Here is a 20,623-nt window from a genome sequence, read left to right as displayed (position 1 = left end):
ACCTTGTTACATTGTTTAATGCATCCAGCAGGGACATCACCACAAATATAACCTTGTTACATTGTTTAATGCATCCAGCAGGGACATCACCACAAATATAACCTTGTTACATTGTTTAATGCATCCAGCAGGGACATCACCACAAATATAACCTTGTTACATTGTTTAATGCATCCAGCAGGGGCATCACCACAAATATAACCTTGTTACATTGTTTAATGCATCCAGCAGGGGCATCACCACAAATATAACCTTGTTACATTGTTTAATGCATCCAGCAGGGACATCACCACAAATATAACCTTGTTACATTGTTTAATGCATCCAGCAGGGACATCACCACAAATATAACCTTGTTACATTGTTTAATGCATCCAGCAGGGACATCACCACAAATATAACCTTGTTACATTGTTTAATGCATCCAGCAGGGGCATCACCACAAATATAACCTTGTTACATTGTTTAATGCATCCAGCAGGGGCATCACCACAAATATAACCTTGTTACATTGTTTAATGCATCCAGCAGGGGCATCACCACAAATATAACCTTGTTACATTGTTTAATGCATCCAGCAGGGGCATCACCACAAATATAACCTTGTTACATTGTTTAATGCATCCAGCAGGGACATCACCACAAATATAACCTTGTTACATTGTTTAATGCATCCAGCAGGGGCATCACCACAAATATAACCTTGTTACATTGTTTAATGCATCCAGCAGGGGCATCACCACAAATATAACCTTGTTACATTGTTTAATGCATCCAGCAGGGACATCACCACAAATATAACCTTGTTACATTGTTTAATGCATCCAGCAGGGACATCACCACAAATATAACCTTGTTACATTGTTTAATGCATCCAGCAGGGACATCACCACAAATATAACCTTGTTACATTGTTTAATGCATCCAGCAGGGGCATCACCACAAATATAACCTTGTTACATTGTTTAATGCATCCAGCAGGGGCATCACCACAAATATAACCTTGTTACATTGTTTAATGCATCCAGCAGGGGCATCACCACAAATATAACCTTGTTACATTGTTTAATGCATCCAGCAGGGGCATCACCACAAATATAACCTTGTTACATTGTTTAATGCATCCAGCAGGGGCATCACCACAAATATAACCTTGTTACATTGTTTAATGCATCCAGCAGGGACATCACCACAAATATAACCTTGTTACATTGTTTAATGCATCCAACAGGGACATCACCACAAATATAACCTTGTTACATTGTTTAATGCATCCAGCAGGGACATCACCACAAATATAACCTTGTTACATTGTTTAATGCATCCAACAGGGACATCACCACAAATATAACCTTGTTACATTGTTTAATGCATCCAGCAGGGGCATCACCACAAATATAACCTTGTTACATTGTTTAATGCATCCAGCAGGGACATCACCACAAATATAACCTTGTTACATTGTTTAATGCATCCAGCAGGGACATCACCACAAATATAACCTTGTTACATTGTTTAATGCATCCAGCAGGGACATCACCACAAATATAACCTTGTTACATTGTTTAATGCATCCAGCGGGGACATCACCACAAATATAACCTTGTTACATTGTTTAATGCATCCAGCGGGGGCATCACCACAAATATAACCTTGTTACATTGTTTAATGCATCCAGCGGGGGCATCACCACAAATATAACCTTGTTACATTGTTTAATGCATCCAGTGGGGGCATCACCACAAATATAACCTTGTTACATTGTTTAATGCATCCAGCAGGGGCATCACCACAAATATAACCTTGTTACATTGTTTAATGCATCCAGCAGGGACATCACCACAAATATAACCTTGTTACATTGTTTAATGCATCCAGCAGGGGCATCACCACAAATATAACCTTGTTACATTGTTTAATGCATCCAGCAGGGGCATCACCACAAATATAACCTTGTTACATTGTTTAATGCATCCAGCAGGGACATCACCACAAATATAACCTTGTTACATTGTTTAATGCATCCAGCAGGGGCATCACCACAAATATAACCTTGTTACATTGTTTAATGCATCCAGCAGGGGCATCACCACAAATATAACCTTGTTACATTGTTTAATGCATCCAGCAGGGGCATCACCACAAATATAACCTTGTTACATTGTTTAATGCATCCAGCAGGGGCATCACCACAAATATAACCTTGTTACATTGTTTAATGCATCCAGCAGGGGCATCACCACAAATATAACCTTGTTACATTGTTTAATGCATCCAGCAGGGACATCACCACAAATATAACCTTGTTACATTGTTTAATGCATCCAGCAGGGGCATCACCACAAATATAACCTTGTTACATTGTTTAATGCATCCAGCAGGGGCATCACCACAAATATAACCTTGTTACATTGTTTAATGCATCCAGCAGGGGCATCACCACAAATATAACCTTGTTACATTGTTTAATGCATCCAGCAGGGACATCACCACAAATATAACCTTGTTACATTGTTTAATGCATCCAGCAGGGACATCACCACAAATATAACCTTGTTACATTGTTTAATGCATCCAGCAGGGACATCACCACAAATATAACCTTGTTACATTGTTTAATGCATCCAGCAGGGGCATCACCACAAATATAACCTTGTTACATTGTTTAATGCATCCAGCAGGGACATCACCACAAATATAACCTTGTTACATTGTTTAATGCATCCAGCAGGGGCATCACCACAAATATAACCTTGTTACATTGTTTAATGCATCCAGCAGGGACATCACCACAAATATAACCTTGTTACATTGTTTAATGCATCCAGCAGGGGCATCACCACAAATATAACCTTGTTACATTGTTTAATGCATCCAGCAGGGGCATCACCACAAATATAACCTTGTTACATTGTTTAATGCATCCAGCAGGGTCATCACCACAAATATAACCTTGTTACATTGTTTAATGCATCCAGCAGGGGCATCACCACAAATATAACCTTGTTACATTGTTTAATGCATCCAGCAGGGGCATCACCACAAATATAACCTTGTTACATTGTTTAATGCATCCAGCAGGGGCATCACCACAAATATAACCTTGTTACATTGTTTAATGCATCCAGCAGGGTCATCACCACAAATATAACCTTGTTACATTGTTTAATGCATCCAGCAGGGGCATCACCACAAATATAACCTTGTTACATTGTTTAATGCATCCAGCAGGGGCATCACCACAAATATAACCTTGTTACATTGTTTAATGCATCCAGCAGGGGACATCACCACAAATATAACCTTGTTACATTGTTTAATGCATCCAGCAGGGGCATCACCACAAATATAACCTTGTTACATTGTTTAATGCATCCAGCGGGGGCATCACCACAAATATAACCTTGTTACATTGTTTAATGCATCCAGCAGGGGCATCACCACAAATATAACCTTGTTACATTGTTTAATGCATCCAGCAGGGGCATCACCACAAATATAACCTTGTTACATTGTTTAATGCATCCAGCAGGGGCATCACCACAAATATAACCTTGTTACATTGTTTAATGCATCCAGCAGGGACATCACCACAAATATAACCTTGTTACATTGTTTAATGCATCCAGCAGGGGCATCACCACAAATATAACCTTGTTACATTGTTTAATGCATCCAGCAGGGGCATCACCACAAATATAACCTTGTTACATTGTTTAATGCATCCAGCAGGGGCATCACCACAAATATAACCTTGTTACATTGTTTAATGCATCCAGCAGGGACATCACCACAAATATAACCTTGTTACATTGTTTAATGCATCCAGCAGGGACATCACCACAAATATAACCTTGTTACATTGTTTAATGCATCCAGCAGGGGCATCACCACAAATATAACCTTGTTACATTGTTTAATGCATCCAGCAGGGACATCACCACAAATATAACCTTGTTACATTGTTTAATGCATCCAGCAGGGACATCACCACAAATATAACCTTGTTACATTGTTTAATGCATCCAGCAGGGACATCACCACAAATATAACCTTGTTACATTGTTTAATGCATCCAGCAGGGACATCACCACAAATATAACCTTGTTACATTGTTTAATGCATCCAGCAGGGGCATCACCACAAATATAACCTTGTTACATTGTTTAATGCATCCAGCAGGGACATCACCACAAATATAACCTTGTTACATTGTTTAATGCATCCAGCAGGGGCATCACCACAAATATAACCTTGTTACATTGTTTAATGCATCCAGCAGGGGCATCACCACAAATATAACCTTGTTACATTGTTTAATGCATCCAGCAGGGGCATCACCACAAATATAACCTTGTTACATTGTTTAATGCATCCAGCAGGGACATCACCACAAATATAACCTTGTTACATTGTTTAATGCATCCAGCAGGGACATCACCACAAATATAACCTTGTTACATTGTTTAATGCATCCAGCAGGGACATCACCACAAATATAACCTTGTTACATTGTTTAATGCATCCAGCAGGGGCATCACCACAAATATAACCTTGTTACATTGTTTAATGCATCCAGCAGGGGCATCACCACAAATATAACCTTGTTACATTGTTTAATGCATCCAGCAGGGACATCACCACAAATATAACCTTGTTACATTGTTTAATGCATCCAGCAGGGACATCACCACAAATATAACCTTGTTACATTGTTTAATGCATCCAGCAGGGACATCACCACAAATATAACCTTGTTACATTGTTTAATGCATCCAGCAGGGGCATCACCACAAATATAACCTTGTTACATTGTTTAATGCATCCAGCAGGGGCATCACCACAAATATAACCTTGTTACATTGTTTAATGCATCCAGCAGGGGCATCACCACAAATATAACCTTGTTACATTGTTTAATGCATCCAGCAGGGGCATCACCACAAATATAACCTTGTTACATTGTTTAATGCATCCAGCAGGGACATCACCACAAATATAACCTTGTTACATTGTTTAATGCATCCAGCAGGGGCATCACCACAAATATAACCTTGTTACATTGTTTAATGCATCCAGCAGGGGCATCACCACAAATATAACCTTGTTACATTGTTTAATGCATCCAGCAGGGACATCACCACAAATATAACCTTGTTACATTGTTTAATGCATCCAGCAGGGACATCACCACAAATATAACCTTGTTACATTGTTTAATGCATCCAGCAGGGACATCACCACAAATATAACCTTGTTACATTGTTTAATGCATCCAGCAGGGGCATCACCACAAATATAACCTTGTTACATTGTTTAATGCATCCAGCAGGGGCATCACCACAAATATAACCTTGTTACATTGTTTAATGCATCCAGCAGGGGCATCACCACAAATATAACCTTGTTACATTGTTTAATGCATCCAGCAGGGGCATCACCACAAATATAACCTTGTTACATTGTTTAATGCATCCAGCAGGGGCATCACCACAAATATAACCTTGTTACATTGTTTAATGCATCCAGCAGGGACATCACCACAAATATAACCTTGTTACATTGTTTAATGCATCCAACAGGGACATCACCACAAATATAACCTTGTTACATTGTTTAATGCATCCAGCAGGGACATCACCACAAATATAACCTTGTTACATTGTTTAATGCATCCAACAGGGACATCACCACAAATATAACCTTGTTACATTGTTTAATGCATCCAGCAGGGGCATCACCACAAATATAACCTTGTTACATTGTTTAATGCATCCAGCAGGGACATCACCACAAATATAACCTTGTTACATTGTTTAATGCATCCAGCAGGGACATCACCACAAATATAACCTTGTTACATTGTTTAATGCATCCAGCAGGGACATCACCACAAATATAACCTTGTTACATTGTTTAATGCATCCAGCGGGGACATCACCACAAATATAACCTTGTTACATTGTTTAATGCATCCAGCGGGGGCATCACCACAAATATAACCTTGTTACATTGTTTAATGCATCCAGCGGGGGCATCACCACAAATATAACCTTGTTACATTGTTTAATGCATCCAGCGGGGGCATCACCACAAATATAACCTTGTTACATTGTTTAATGCATCCAGCAGGGGCATCACCACAAATATAACCTTGTTACATTGTTTAATGCATCCAGCAGGGACATCACCACAAATATAACCTTGTTACATTGTTTAATGCATCCAGCAGGGGCATCACCACAAATATAACCTTGTTACATTGTTTAATGCATCCAGCAGGGGCATCACCACAAATATAACCTTGTTACATTGTTTAATGCATCCAGCAGGGACATCACCACAAATATAACCTTGTTACATTGTTTAATGCATCCAGCAGGGGCATCACCACAAATATAACCTTGTTACATTGTTTAATGCATCCAGCGGGGGCATCACCACAAATATAACCTTGTTACATTGTTTAATGCATCCAGCAGGGGCATCACCACAAATATAACCTTGTTACATTGTTTAATGCATCCAGCAGGGGCATCACCACAAATATAACCTTGTTACATTGTTTAATGCATCCAGCAGGGGCATCACCACAAATATAACCTTGTTACATTGTTTAATGCATCCAGCAGGGACATCACCACAAATATAACCTTGTTACATTGTTTAATGCATCCAGCAGGGGCATCACCACAAATATAACCTTGTTACATTGTTTAATGCATCCAGCAGGGGCATCACCACAAATATAACCTTGTTACATTGTTTAATGCATCCAGCAGGGGCATCACCACAAATATAACCTTGTTACATTGTTTAATGCATCCAGCAGGGACATCACCACAAATATAACCTTGTTACATTGTTTAATGCATCCAGCAGGGACATCACCACAAATATAACCTTGTTACATTGTTTAATGCATCCAGCAGGGACATCACCACAAATATAACCTTGTTACATTGTTTAATGCATCCAGCAGGGGCATCACCACAAATATAACCTTGTTACATTGTTTAATGCATCCAGCAGGGACATCACCACAAATATAACCTTGTTACATTGTTTAATGCATCCAGCAGGGGCATCACCACAAATATAACCTTGTTACATTGTTTAATGCATCCAGCAGGGACATCACCACAAATATAACCTTGTTACATTGTTTAATGCATCCAGCAGGGGCATCACCACAAATATAACCTTGTTACATTGTTTAATGCATCCAGCAGGGGCATCACCACAAATATAACCTTGTTACATTGTTTAATGCATCCAGCAGGGTCATCACCACAAATATAACCTTGTTACATTGTTTAATGCATCCAGCAGGGGCATCACCACAAATATAACCTTGTTACATTGTTTAATGCATCCAGCAGGGGCATCACCACAAATATAACCTTGTTACATTGTTTAATGCATCCAGCAGGGGCATCACCACAAATATAACCTTGTTACATTGTTTAATGCATCCAGCAGGGTCATCACCACAAATATAACCTTGTTACATTGTTTAATGCATCCAGCAGGGGCATCACCACAAATATAACCTTGTTACATTGTTTAATGCATCCAGCAGGGGGCATCACCACAAATATAACCTTGTTACATTGTTTAATGCATCCAGCAGGGGACATCACCACAAATATAACCTTGTTACATTGTTTAATGCATCCAGCAGGGGCATCACCACAAATATAACCTTGTTACATTGTTTAATGCATCCAGCGGGGGCATCACCACAAATATAACCTTGTTACATTGTTTAATGCATCCAGCAGGGGCATCACCACAAATATAACCTTGTTACATTGTTTAATGCATCCAGCAGGGGCATCACCACAAATATAACCTTGTTACATTGTTTAATGCATCCAGCAGGGGCATCACCACAAATATAACCTTGTTACATTGTTTAATGCATCCAGCAGGGACATCACCACAAATATAACCTTGTTACATTGTTTAATGCATCCAGCAGGGGCATCACCACAAATATAACCTTGTTACATTGTTTAATGCATCCAGCAGGGGCATCACCACAAATATAACCTTGTTACATTGTTTAATGCATCCAGCAGGGGCATCACCACAAATATAACCTTGTTACATTGTTTAATGCATCCAGCAGGGACATCACCACAAATATAACCTTGTTACATTGTTTAATGCATCCAGCAGGGACATCACCACAAATATAACCTTGTTACATTGTTTAATGCATCCAGCAGGGGCATCACCACAAATATAACCTTGTTACATTGTTTAATGCATCCAGCAGGGACATCACCACAAATATAACCTTGTTACATTGTTTAATGCATCCAGCAGGGACATCACCACAAATATAACCTTGTTACATTGTTTAATGCATCCAGCAGGGACATCACCACAAATATAACCTTGTTACATTGTTTAATGCATCCAGCAGGGGCATCACCACAAATATAACCTTGTTACATTGTTTAATGCATCCAGCAGGGGCATCACCACAAATATAACCTTGTTACATTGTTTAATGCATCCAGCAGGGTCATCACCACAAATATAACCTTGTTACATTGTTTAATGCATCCAGCAGGGTCATCACCACAAATATAACCTTGTTACATTGTTTAATGCATCCAGCAGGGGCATCACCACAAATATAACCTTGTTACATTGTTTAATGCATCCAGCAGGGGCATCACCACAAATATAACCTTGTTACATTGTTTAATGCATCCAGCAGGGGCATCACCACAAATATAACCTTGTTACATTGTTTAATGCATCCAGCAGGGGCATCACCACAAATATAACCTTGTTACATTGTTTAATGCATCCAGCAGGGGCATCACCACAAATATAACCTTGTTACATTGTTTAATGCATCCAGCAGGGACATCACCACAAATATAACCTTGTTACATTGTTTAATGCATCCAGCAGGGGCATCACCACAAATATAACCTTGTTACATTGTTTAATGCATCCAGCAGGGACATCACCACAAATATAACCTTGTTACATTGTTTAATGCATCCAGCAGGGGCATCACCACAAATATAACCTTGTTACATTGTTTAATGCATCCAGCAGGGGCATCACCACAAATATAACCTTGTTACATTGTTTAATGCATCCAGCAGGGGCATCACCACAAATATAACCTTGTTACATTGTTTAATGCATCCAGCAGGGTCATCACCACAAATATAACCTTGTTACATTGTTTAATGCATCCAGCAGGGGCATCACCACAAATATAACCTTGTTACATTGTTTAATGCATCCAGCAGGGACATCACCACAAATATAACCTTGTTACATTGTTTAATGCATCCAGCGGGGACATCACCACAAATATAACCTTGTTACATTGTTTAATGCATCCAACAGGGGCATCACCACAAATATAACCTTGTTACATTGTTTAATGCATCCAGCAGGGTCATCACCACAAATATAACCTTGTTACATTGTTTAATGCATCCAGCAGGGGCATCACCACAAATATAACCTTGTTACATTGTTTAATGCATCCAGCAGGGACATCACCACAAATATAACCTTGTTACATTGTTTAATGCATCCAGCGGGGACATCACCACAAATATAACCTTGTTACATTGTTTAATGCATCCAACAGGGGCATCACCACAAATATAACCTTGTTACATTGTTTAATGCATCCAGCAGGGACATCACCACAAATATAACCTTGTTACATTGTTTAATGCATCCAGCAGGGGCATCACCACAAATATAACCTTGTTACATTGTTTAATGCATCCAGCAGGGACATCACCACAAAATTAGGCATGATAACGTGTTCATTCCACCACTGTATATATCGGTATTGGTTGATATCGGAACCGGTAATTAAGAGTTGAACAATATCGGCAAAACAGCCATTATCGGACATCTCTAATGATGATTTTGGCCCTGAAGGTCCACCACTGCTTTAGGAAGTGAAAGGTGCTTACTTCTCGGGCGTCACCGAGTGCTTCTCCCAGCATCTTCTCGATGTTCCTCATAATGGCCACCTTCTGATGAGCTCGCAGTGGGTATTCTATCCTCTTGGGTGTGGGCGCACCCTGGACACAGTAAGTCCACCATGTCAGAACTGTTCAGCTTGATCACAGGAGCTTTGGCTGTAGGTGAATTATCTGAATAACTCCACAAGATGGCAGTAGTCGCATTGCAAGTGTCAGGAGTAGTGGGCGACCAGCCTGCACTTTAAAATGTCGGCAGTTTGCTGTGTGCTGCACTATTGCTGTTTGCAATGAACTAATAGGAGGTAGGAAGGCTGACTGGGCAGTTTGCTCCTCTATGCTGTTACAACATGGGTTCTGTTTTACAAAATACTTGACAATAAAGGACCGTGTGGTCAAAGAGAGCTGTCTTCATTTACAATGTAATATTATTGTGTGAATGGTGAAATAATACAGTAGCGTTCACAACCAAAATCCCTGTTAACATCAGCATGCTAACTTTTATTAGCTAATTTCATATATATATATAAATATATATATATATATATATATATATATATATATATATACATATATACACTTCTGACAGAATAATCCAGCCTCTGTCAGAAGTTGTTGTTGACGAACCCCAAGATGCAGAGAAGGCGGCAGGCATTATGCAGGTAAAAATGATTTAATTTAACACTAAAACAAGAACAAACAAAAGTGTACAAACAAAAGGCGCGCACAAGGCGGAGAACAAACTTGGCTATGAACAAAAACTAGCACAAAGGCTAACTGGGGAGTAGAAACAAAAACACTTACTGTGACACGAAGGAACTATGACATGAGCAGAGTGAACAGAAGTAGACTACAACGAGAAGTCTTAATGACATTGACAGGTAGTGGTGACAATAATCCAGCACTGACTGGAGGGGAAGGCAGCTTTAAATAGGGTCTGGCTGATTGACACCAGGTGTGGCCAGTTGCCAATCAGCCACAGCTGGGGAGACACACCACTCAGGGACAAAAACAGGAAACGAACAAAATAAGAGCGCTGACAGGAAACAAAGACAAACGCAGAGGAAAAACTAAAACATGGCCAAACTGTCAGGGACAAGTCTGACACACACACACATATATATATATATATATATATATATATATATATACATATATATATATATATATATATATACATATATATATATATATATATATATGTATGTATGTATGTATGTGTGTGTGTATATATATATATATATATATATATATATATATATATATATATATATATATATATATATATATATATATATATATATATATATATATATATATATATGAGAAGCAAAAAGTAAAAAAAATACCATGAAATACTTACCTTGTACCAGAAGTTGACTGTTATGGTCACACCACCGCTCAGCAGTGATTCTATGTGATGCCACCTAAAGGAAAAAAATAAAACTATTAGTAGTGAAACTCAAAAAGTATATATGTAAAAATAAATCCAATATGTGATAAAATATGAATTCAGCATTCATGAGGTCCTTCTTACCAATACATAGGGATGTAGAGCACGTCTCCAGGACCAACCACTGCCTCATAGCCAACAACATTTTTAAAATTGGGAAACCTCTCATAGTCGGGGTTATCGAAGTTAACCTGGACATGATCAACAATGTTATACAGATTAATATGCACTTAGAGCAAAACAGCACAAAAATAGCCTGATTTGCAAAGACATTCTTTGTAAATGATCAGACGGCTGTGACTGATATGTACTGAATATTTCTAAATAAATGGGTGCATTTTGTTAGTTTCTAAAGTAATAGTCAGGTTATTACTGGCAAGCTTTTAATCTGAAGCCTACTTTGCACTCAGCAGGAAGTCACTGTTTGCGTGTTTGGATGCTGTGCAACGAGAAAGTAATGATAGTTTCACGCTGCTTGAGGATAATGAGGGAAGTAACAACATAAAGTCACATAGACTTGTAAAGAACATCATGTCATGGCTGTCTTGCGTTTACAATCATTTCTACAACTCTGATTTTGTTGTGATGGAGTGATTGGAGCACAAAAACATTCATGAAGTTTGTTTTTTTTATGAATTTATTATGGGTTTACTTAAAATGTGAGCAAATGTGCTGGGTCAAAAGTATACATACAGCAATGTTAATATTTGCTTACATGTCCCTTGGCAAGTTTACCTGCAATAAGGCGCTACTTACATGTCCCTTGGCAAGTTTACCTGCAATAAGGCGCTACTTACATGTCCCTTGGCAAGTTTACCTGCAATAAGGCGCTACTGCTAGCCTTCCACAAGCTTCTGGCTTAGACTTAGACAAACTTTAATGATCCACAAGGGAAATTGTTCAGCAAACTTCTGGTTTAATTTTTGACCACTCCTCTTCACAAAATTGGTGCAGTTCAGCTAAATGTGTTGGTTTTCTGACATGGACTTGTTTCTTCAGCATTGTCCACATATTTAAGTCAGACCCAAGACCCAACCTCGGAGCTGATGATTTTAGATTGTCGTGAAGAATTTGGAGGTAATCCTCCTTTTTCATTGTACCATTTACTCTCTGTAAAGCAGTGGTCCCCAACCACCGGGCCGAGGCTCGATTGGTACCGGGCTGCAGAATAATTTTTTATGAATTTAATCTATTTTTGATTTTTTTAATCAAATCAACATTAAAAGAAACACAAGATACACTTACAATTAGTGCACCAACACGAAAAAAACTCCCTTTTTCATGACAAAAAAAAAAAAGAATCGACAGTGACGAGAATGGCCGACATAAGTACCATATTTTTGTGTCACAAGGTACACTTGAAATCCTTTCATTTTTTCAAAACCTCAACAGTCTGCCTTATAACCCGGTGCGCCTAATGTACGGTATAATTGTTGTTGTGCTTACCGACCTCAAAGCAATTTCATTTGGTACATGGTGTAATGATAAGTGTGACCAGCAGATGGCAGTCACACATAAAATAAATGGGTTGTACTTGTATAGCGCTTTTCTACCTTCAAGGTACTCAAAGCGCTTTGACATTACTTCCACATTCACACACACATTCACACACTGATGGAGGGAGCTGCCATGCAAGGCGCCAACCAGCACCCATCATGAGCAAGGGTGAAGTGTCTTGCTCAGGACACAACGGACGTGACGAGGTTGGTACTAGGTGGGATTTGAACCAGGGACCCTCGGGTTGCGCACGGCCACTCCCCCACTGCGCCACGCCGTCCATAAGAGCTCTTCCATTGAGAATATAGAACATTACAAATCTGCCAAAATGTTTTTAGTACGACTTCGGTAAGCTATGAAGCCGCATCACTTGATGGATTGTTGGCGCATTAAACATACGAGTATTATTATTTAGAAAAAAATCATAATATGACTCCTTTAATGCGCCTTTTGTATTAAAATAGACCCGACTAGACCCGCTCATCGGCAGTGCGCCTTTTAATCGGGTGCGCCCGCTTGTCCGAAAAACACGGTAGCTTCCGCTGCACTAAATTATATCATCAATATCCTGGTGCTCTCTGCAGTTGTGTAATAATCTCCAACAGCGACTTACTTGGCTCTGTCTGTCGCAGGGGTGATGCACGGGGTACGGATAAAGGCACTCAAACTGGTCTGGAGGGAAGAGGATGCATCTCTTTTGGCCTTTGATTTGTGCAAAAAAGTTCTGCTGCTCGTCGTAATGCGCCGGTGTCACGTTACCTTTCAAAGTGAAAGTGGAATTAAGTCATTCCATGCTAGTGAAAGGGCGGGGGGGTGAAACCTGCGTACCTTCCATGCCTATCAGGAGGAGGTTGGATGTCAGCTGTCCCCAGTTCCTCTTGGCTTGCTGCTTGTTGATCCAGTTCCAGTTGAAACCCAGGAAGTCAACAACTATTTTCTTTCCGACGGTGTCGTTTAAGGTCTGCTGGAGGTATATCCTGGACGAGAGTAGGACACGCACTAAGACATCTTGTTTTCATCACCATAATAATAATAATACTGACGCCAATAAAAATAACAACAATTAAACACAATCGTATGAGTAGTGCTTCTCTATAAAAACGTGATCAAATGTAAGACAACGAGAAAAGAGTGAGATTTACGGCAAGTCGGGATATAATGACGGGCTAATTGATAGGATGAAGTAAAATTGCGAATAAGAGCATTTGCATTTTGTGGAGGGAGACGTGGCCAGCACTGTCTGCAGGAGCAAAAGTCACCGCCTCTGTCCATGGTGCTGAGGACAGAGCACCATCAGACGGAGGGCGTGGCAGTGCTTAGTTTTCATAGGTGGTACGTTTTAATCTAATCATTTGTTGTTTTTAACAGTCAGCGGCCGGGGGCAGGTGGGGAGAGAGGATACGGATAGAAAACTTTGTGAACCTTGTTAAAACGTGCGCGCTAGGCTCCTGTGCCGTCGTGTCTGACAGCGGGACTGCGAGGACGCCACTTCCACGCAGTAATATCCCAATTAATCGTGCATGTAAGGTTCCCCCCTGTGTTTGCACCAAAAACTACCCAAGTCTTTTTGGTTTCAAGTAGCAAGGTGGGATTTTCAACCTTTAGGCCGATGATTGGCTGAACACAGTTGCATGTTCCTAAAAACGATGTATTCAAAAACATGTTCATTTCTTATTTCTGTGACAGCAAATTTGAAAACGGAGGGAAAGGGCATATGAACACACACTACCCCCCACCCCCCGCCATCACATGTGCTTGATTCCCCTTACGGGCGATGAACGGCTAAGTAGCGCTTAAACAGCAACAGCCGGCCTCCGTAACTCCCACTCCATCCCCTCTGTTGCAAGTTTTGTTAATTCTATGTAACATGTTTATTTGTGCTATGGCTATGACTTTTTTTTTCTTGGCCTCAGTCTGGACCCACCTCCGCGGAGTCCAGCCTTTGACTTAATATGTTGTTACATTCCAAACAATGAACAACAGCACGTATGACAAAATATTAACCTGAACCTATTTATTATAAACCGTCTGGGGTAGACTTAACTGTCTTTAAGTTGAAGAAGAGTGCTAACAATTTTTTGACCAACCTAAGTTCATGATGCAGTAAAATTGAATAATGCAGGCAAAGACATGCGGCGTTGCATTTACATCGGAAGCTGGATGTCAGAGCTGCGAATTGCTTGACACCCAAGTTAGGAGTGTTCCAGTTACGATGTCTGAAATCAAGATGGTCAAATCCTCGAAAGCTATTTTTGCCCTCGCCTTGTCTGAATACAAACAACTTATGTGAAATTGTGCACTCTCTCTGCAACCTTCAAACACGGCGGATGAAGAGGAAACACAGATGCCATTGCTGGCGATGTACAGTGTATATATCAGATGAAATAAATGCAGTTTATACTACCGTGAGCAATATGGCTGAAAACTACATCATTATGTAAGTTTTTTTATAATGATCAATATCGATAATTATTGATACGTTTAATGATTTATTCAAGCCTGCCAACAAAACAGTAAAACAATTTCCAACTTACCAAGGGTGCCAGGTAGAATGAGCTATGGTAATAAAATAATTAAAGTAGATTTGAGAGTAATGGCCGATTGAAGCCACTAGATGGCAGTAGTGTATAAGCCAGTAAACACGACACAGAGTAGTTTGGGATGCTCCTCATTAAAACGACACATCGGAAGTGTTGGGGCGTTGCCGCACTGTCTGCGTGAAAACCAACACAACTAAAGACAAGCTTCTGTTATTGAGTTGACGTATCAAGATGTTACCGGTTCTCGTCTCACTCCATGCAGAGAATCTACAGCGAGACAGAAAGACAACCAAATTTGGTTGTCGATTCGGTAGTGATTGGCTGTAAGCATTTCCCTCCCATTGCTCAGTGTCACGTCTATGGGATCATGTTTTGTTTTTGTCATGTTTGGTTTTATTTTTTGGACAATCAGTTCCTGTTCCTGCACTTCCTTGTTTGCCTTATTACCATAGCAACCCATTAGTTTTCACCTTGTCCTCATGTCACGCCCACGCTATTATTTAAACCTGTAGTTGCCAGGTGGTCAGCCTGCCGACTTTATACCTCAACTGCCTCCATGCCAAGCCATGCTGCTTAATCATTCTGTCCATGCCATGTCAGTTTTTGGTTTGTTTAAATGCCAGAGTTAGTGTATTTTGTTCTTTTGTCCATAGTCATGCCTTTGTGCTAGTTTTTGTTTTCAGTAGTCAAGTTTGTTCTCCGCCACTGTGCGCGCCTTTTGTTAGCCTTTTGTTAGTTATAATGTTTAATAATAAATATGTACTTACATTCACGTCTCGCTCGTGCCAACTTTCCTTTGCATTGGAAGAACAATCCAAACCCCAATGTCCGCGGTCTGACACTCAGTGATAACCATGAATTGATTTACGTGGACCCCGACTTGAAAAAGTTGAAAAACTTATTGGGGTGTTACCATTTAGTGGTCAATTGTTCGGAATATGTACTGTACTGTGCAATCTACTAATAAATGTTTCAATCAATCAAATCAAAACACTTCCTGTTTCCCAAATTGTGACTGACTTCATGAAACAAATATTGCTTCATAATTTCAGTTTTTTTCCGATATATAATGTAGAATATTTTTTCGAACGCATTATATATTGATATCAATTATGTGTCTATTGCGATATACATGTAGGTCTCACTTAGACCTACATTTCATTAATTGACATCCTTCAGCAAAAATCAACAGGAAGTTGGCAATTACCCCTTCAAAACAAATGTTTTGTAAAAACCCGTCACCTTTTTTCAAACATTATCTCCTCTGAGCGTTTTTGTTGTGTCGGCTTCAAACTCGCACAGGAAAGAGATTGAACCCTTCTGATTAAAAGTTGTGCAAAGAGTTTTTCTAACTTCTCCGGTTTTGATTTTACGAGCCTTCAAAGAACTGCTGCGCTGATGCTGCTGCGCTGCTGCTGTCTCAAGATGGCCGCTTAAAAGCAAGAAGCACCAGCGTGACTCCAGGATGCAGGTAAGGTAGGTACTGTGCAGGTAAAGATATGTAGACTGGGTGAAAGAAAGAGGCACCAGTTTGACTCCAGGATACAGAGAAGGTAGGTAATGTGCAGGTAAAGATATGTTGTCTTGGTGATGGCAGGAAGCAGCAACAGGTATGGGTGAAAGAAAGAAGCACCAGTGTGACTCCAGGATGCAGGGAAGGTAGGTAATATGCAGGTAAATATATGTTGAATGGGTAAAGGCAGGAAACACCAGCAAAAGTCGGTCCTGTCCATCGCTGCTTGCAGCTTTAATTTTACTGTTATTTTTCTATTCTCATTGTTGCTTTTTATTTTTATTCTTATTTTAATATTTTACTATTTTGTTACCATTTATACCCGCATTATTTACTTTTTAAGTTGATCTCAACTCTGTACACTGCTGCTGGAAGGGAAGGAACTCTCCTGAAGAAATCAATAAAGTATTATCAATCTATCTATCTATCTATCTATCTATATTCAAAGTCCTCATGTGTCCAGGGACGTATTTCCCGAGTTTGTAAACATTATATACATTTTTTTTAAAAACGAATACAGATTTTGTGATGCTAAAAAATATAGATGTAATCATAGTAGTATCGACTAGATACGCTCCCGTACTTGGTATCATTATAGTGGATGTTAGGTGTAGATCCACCAATGGCCAGTGCTTTTTAGAGGCTGGTATAGTACTGAATATGACTGAAGATAGTACTTAAACGCATCATAATAGTCCTCTCAATTCCCCCCAAAAAGGGATTAACTGGCTGGAATTTAAAGACAATATAACATACATCCATAAACGTGGATGCATATGCAAAAGTGCAATGTATTTATCTGTACAGTAATCTATTTATTTATATCTGCACCTTATTGCTTTTTTATTGTGCACTACCGTGAGCTAATGCAAGAAAATGTTGTTCTTATCTGGACTGTAAAGTTCAAATTGGAATGACAATGAAAAGGAAGTCTAAGTACTGAACATGATTCTTTAGTTCCGTACAACCCTCCTAGGAACTCAGAAATTCCGACAAACGAAAGGCACCAACAGCACACAAACAATCACAACAAGTGTTTTCTGTAAATCCGTCCCACCTCTCCTCCCCGCCACTCTGTTGCGTCTCCTGCATCTTCTCCACAAATTCAGAGAATTTCATCTCCTTCCGCCGGGACTTGGGGACAAAGTTATCCACGTTGGACATTTTCTTCTCGTCGTAGTAGAGGAACTTGTGGTTCTCCGCCGTGTAGACGGAGAAGTCCCCGTTGCCGATGTTCTCTTGGAGATAGGCAACGTCCCATTTGAGTGCCGGATAGACGAGGTTTGTATCGGTTAGGACCACCGGCTCCTGGAATAAAGAAACCCACATAAGATCTTCATATTTCAAACATCTGTCAAACGATTCCAAGTATTACAACGTTAAAAAACGTTTTAGACATTCGGGCTATGGTACTGGTACTGTCAAAATGTTCCTGTTATCCGCACAATTCTGCATTGACGACGGCAGTGATTTTCAACCTTTTCTCAGCCAAGGCACATTTTTTTCATTGGACAAAATCCCGAGGACCACCAGCAGAAAACAATGAAACTCAGCAGCCGATATTGACAGTAAAAAGTCGTCTTCGCAATTTTTGGATATGACTTCAAACCATAACCAAGCATGCATCACTATAGCTCTTGTCTCAAAGTAGGTGTACTGTCACCACCTGTCACATCATGCCGTGACTTATTTGGAGTTTTCTGGTGTATTTCTGTGTGTAGTCTTGTAGTTCTTGCCTTACGCTCCTATTTTGGTGTTGATTGTCATGTAGGGATGTACTTTGTGGCCGCCATCTGCTCGACACGGTGTAAGTCTTTGCTGTCGTCCAGCATTATGTTTTTGTTTACTTCTCAGCCAGTTCAGTTTTAGTTTGGTTTTGCTTAGCCCTTCCTAAGCTTCAATGCCTTTTTATTTATTTTTGGTTTAAGCATTAGATACCTTTTTTACCTGCATCCTGCCTCCCGCCGCTGTCTGCATATAGTGATCACGACAAACCATGTTCCCAACATCTACAAAGCAATTAGCCACCTGCCGCCACCTACTGATATGGAAGAGTATTACACGCAGAGTTTCCCACACATTCATTTATTTGGGGCGGTCCGCCACGAAAGAATTATGGCCGCCACAAATAAAAAAATTTTTAAAAAAAAATACAAAAAAAAAAATACAAAAAAAATATATAGATATATATATGTATGTATGTACATATATATACAGTATATATATATATATATATATATATATATATATATATATGGCTTCACGGTGGCAGAGGGGTTAGTGCGTGGCTCACAATACGAAGTTCCTGCATTCCTGGGTTCAAATCCAGGCTCGGGATCTGTCTGTGTGGAGTTTGCATGTTCTCCCCGTGAATGCGTGGGTTCCCTCCGGGTACTCCGGCTTCCTCCCACTTCCAAAGACATGCACCTGGGGATAGGTTGATTGGCAACACTAAATGGTCCCTAGTGTGTGAATGTGAGTGTGAATGTTGTCTATCTGTGTCGACCCTGTGATGAGGTGGCGACTTGTCCAGGGTGTACACCGTCTTCCGCCCGATTGTAGCTGAGATAGACACCAGTGACCCCAAAGGGAATAAGCAGTAGAAAATGGATGGATTTATAAACATATATATATATGTATATTTTTTGGTCGCTCTCTCTCTCTCCAAAAAAAGTCTGCGGGCTATAGAGCGTTTTTCGTTCGGGCTCCAGTACTCTGGAATGCCCTCCCGGTAACAGTTCGAGATGCTACCTCAGTAGAATCATTTAAGTCTCACCTTAAAACTCATCTGTATACTCTAGCCTTTAAACAGACCTCCTTTTTAGTCCAGTTGATCTGCCGCTTCTTTTCTTTTTCTTCTATGTCCCCCCCTCCCTTGTGGAGGGGGTCCGGTCCGATGACCATGGATGAAGTACTGACTGTCCAGAGTCGAGACCCAGGATGGACCGCTCGTCGGGACCCAGGATGGATCGCTCGCCTGTGTATCGGTTGGGGACATCTCTACGCTGCTCATCCGCCTCCACTTGAGATGGTTTCCTGTGGACGGGACTCTCGCTGCTGTCTTGGATCCGCTTTGAACTGAACTCTCGCGGCTGTGTTGGAGCCACTATGGATTGAACTTTCACAGTATCATGTTAGACCCGCTCCACATCCATTGCTTTCGGTGCCCTAGAGGGGGGGGGTGTTGCCCACATCTGAGGTCCTCTCCAAGGTTTCTCATAGTCAGCATTGTCACTGGCGTCCCACTGGATGTGAATTCTCCCTGCCCACTGGGTGTGAGTTTTCCTTGCCCTTTTGTGGGTTCTTCCGAGGATGTTGTAGTCGTAATGATTTGTGCAGTCCTTTGAGACATTTGTGATTTGGGGCTATATAAATAAACATTGATTGATTGATTGATTATGTCTCTAGATCAACATTAGGTCCATCTGTCAATATGAGGTTTTTAAAGATTTAAGTTGTATGCTCTTTTTGTCAGATGAAACCATGTTTTTTTTTATTTAAAAACACAAAATATGCTAAATGTTCCCCCAATAAAATTTTTAAGTAGAATGTTTGTTTGAGATGATATAATAATTGGAGCCGGAAAAATGTCAACAACTCATAACACCATAGATTTTAATTCACTATTATTTTTTGTGCA

The 20,623-nt window shown here is 40.0% G+C and overlaps 1 protein-coding gene across 5 annotated transcripts in view; it reads right to left on the bottom strand.

Annotated features, from left to right (window-relative positions):
* The window catches only part of hif1an (hypoxia inducible factor 1 subunit alpha inhibitor), a 47,873-nt gene that overhangs the window by 10,771 nt on the left and 16,479 nt on the right, over nt 1–20,623 (bottom strand). For all 5 annotated transcript variants that reach the window (XM_061910033.1, XM_061910034.1, XM_061910030.1 and 2 more), the window contains exons 2-7: nt 18,041–18,291; nt 13,759–13,907; nt 13,544–13,689; nt 11,518–11,624; nt 11,344–11,407; nt 9,972–10,082 (exon numbers count right to left, since the gene is read on the bottom strand). In XM_061910033.1, coding sequence (XP_061766017.1) covers nt 9,972–10,082; nt 11,344–11,407; nt 11,518–11,624; nt 13,544–13,689; nt 13,759–13,907; nt 18,041–18,291 — 828 coding nt within the window. The remainder of the gene's footprint in view (nt 1–9,971; nt 10,083–11,343; nt 11,408–11,517; nt 11,625–13,543; nt 13,690–13,758; nt 13,908–18,040; nt 18,292–20,623) is intronic.

Source organism: Nerophis ophidion, linkage group LG09 (assembly GCF_033978795.1).
Source record: "Nerophis ophidion isolate RoL-2023_Sa linkage group LG09, RoL_Noph_v1.0, whole genome shotgun sequence".
Lineage (NCBI taxonomy): Eukaryota > Metazoa > Chordata > Actinopteri > Syngnathiformes > Syngnathidae > Nerophis > Nerophis ophidion.
The sequence above is the reverse complement of the archived record's forward strand: the minus strand, read 5'-3'. Positions and strand labels throughout refer to the sequence as shown.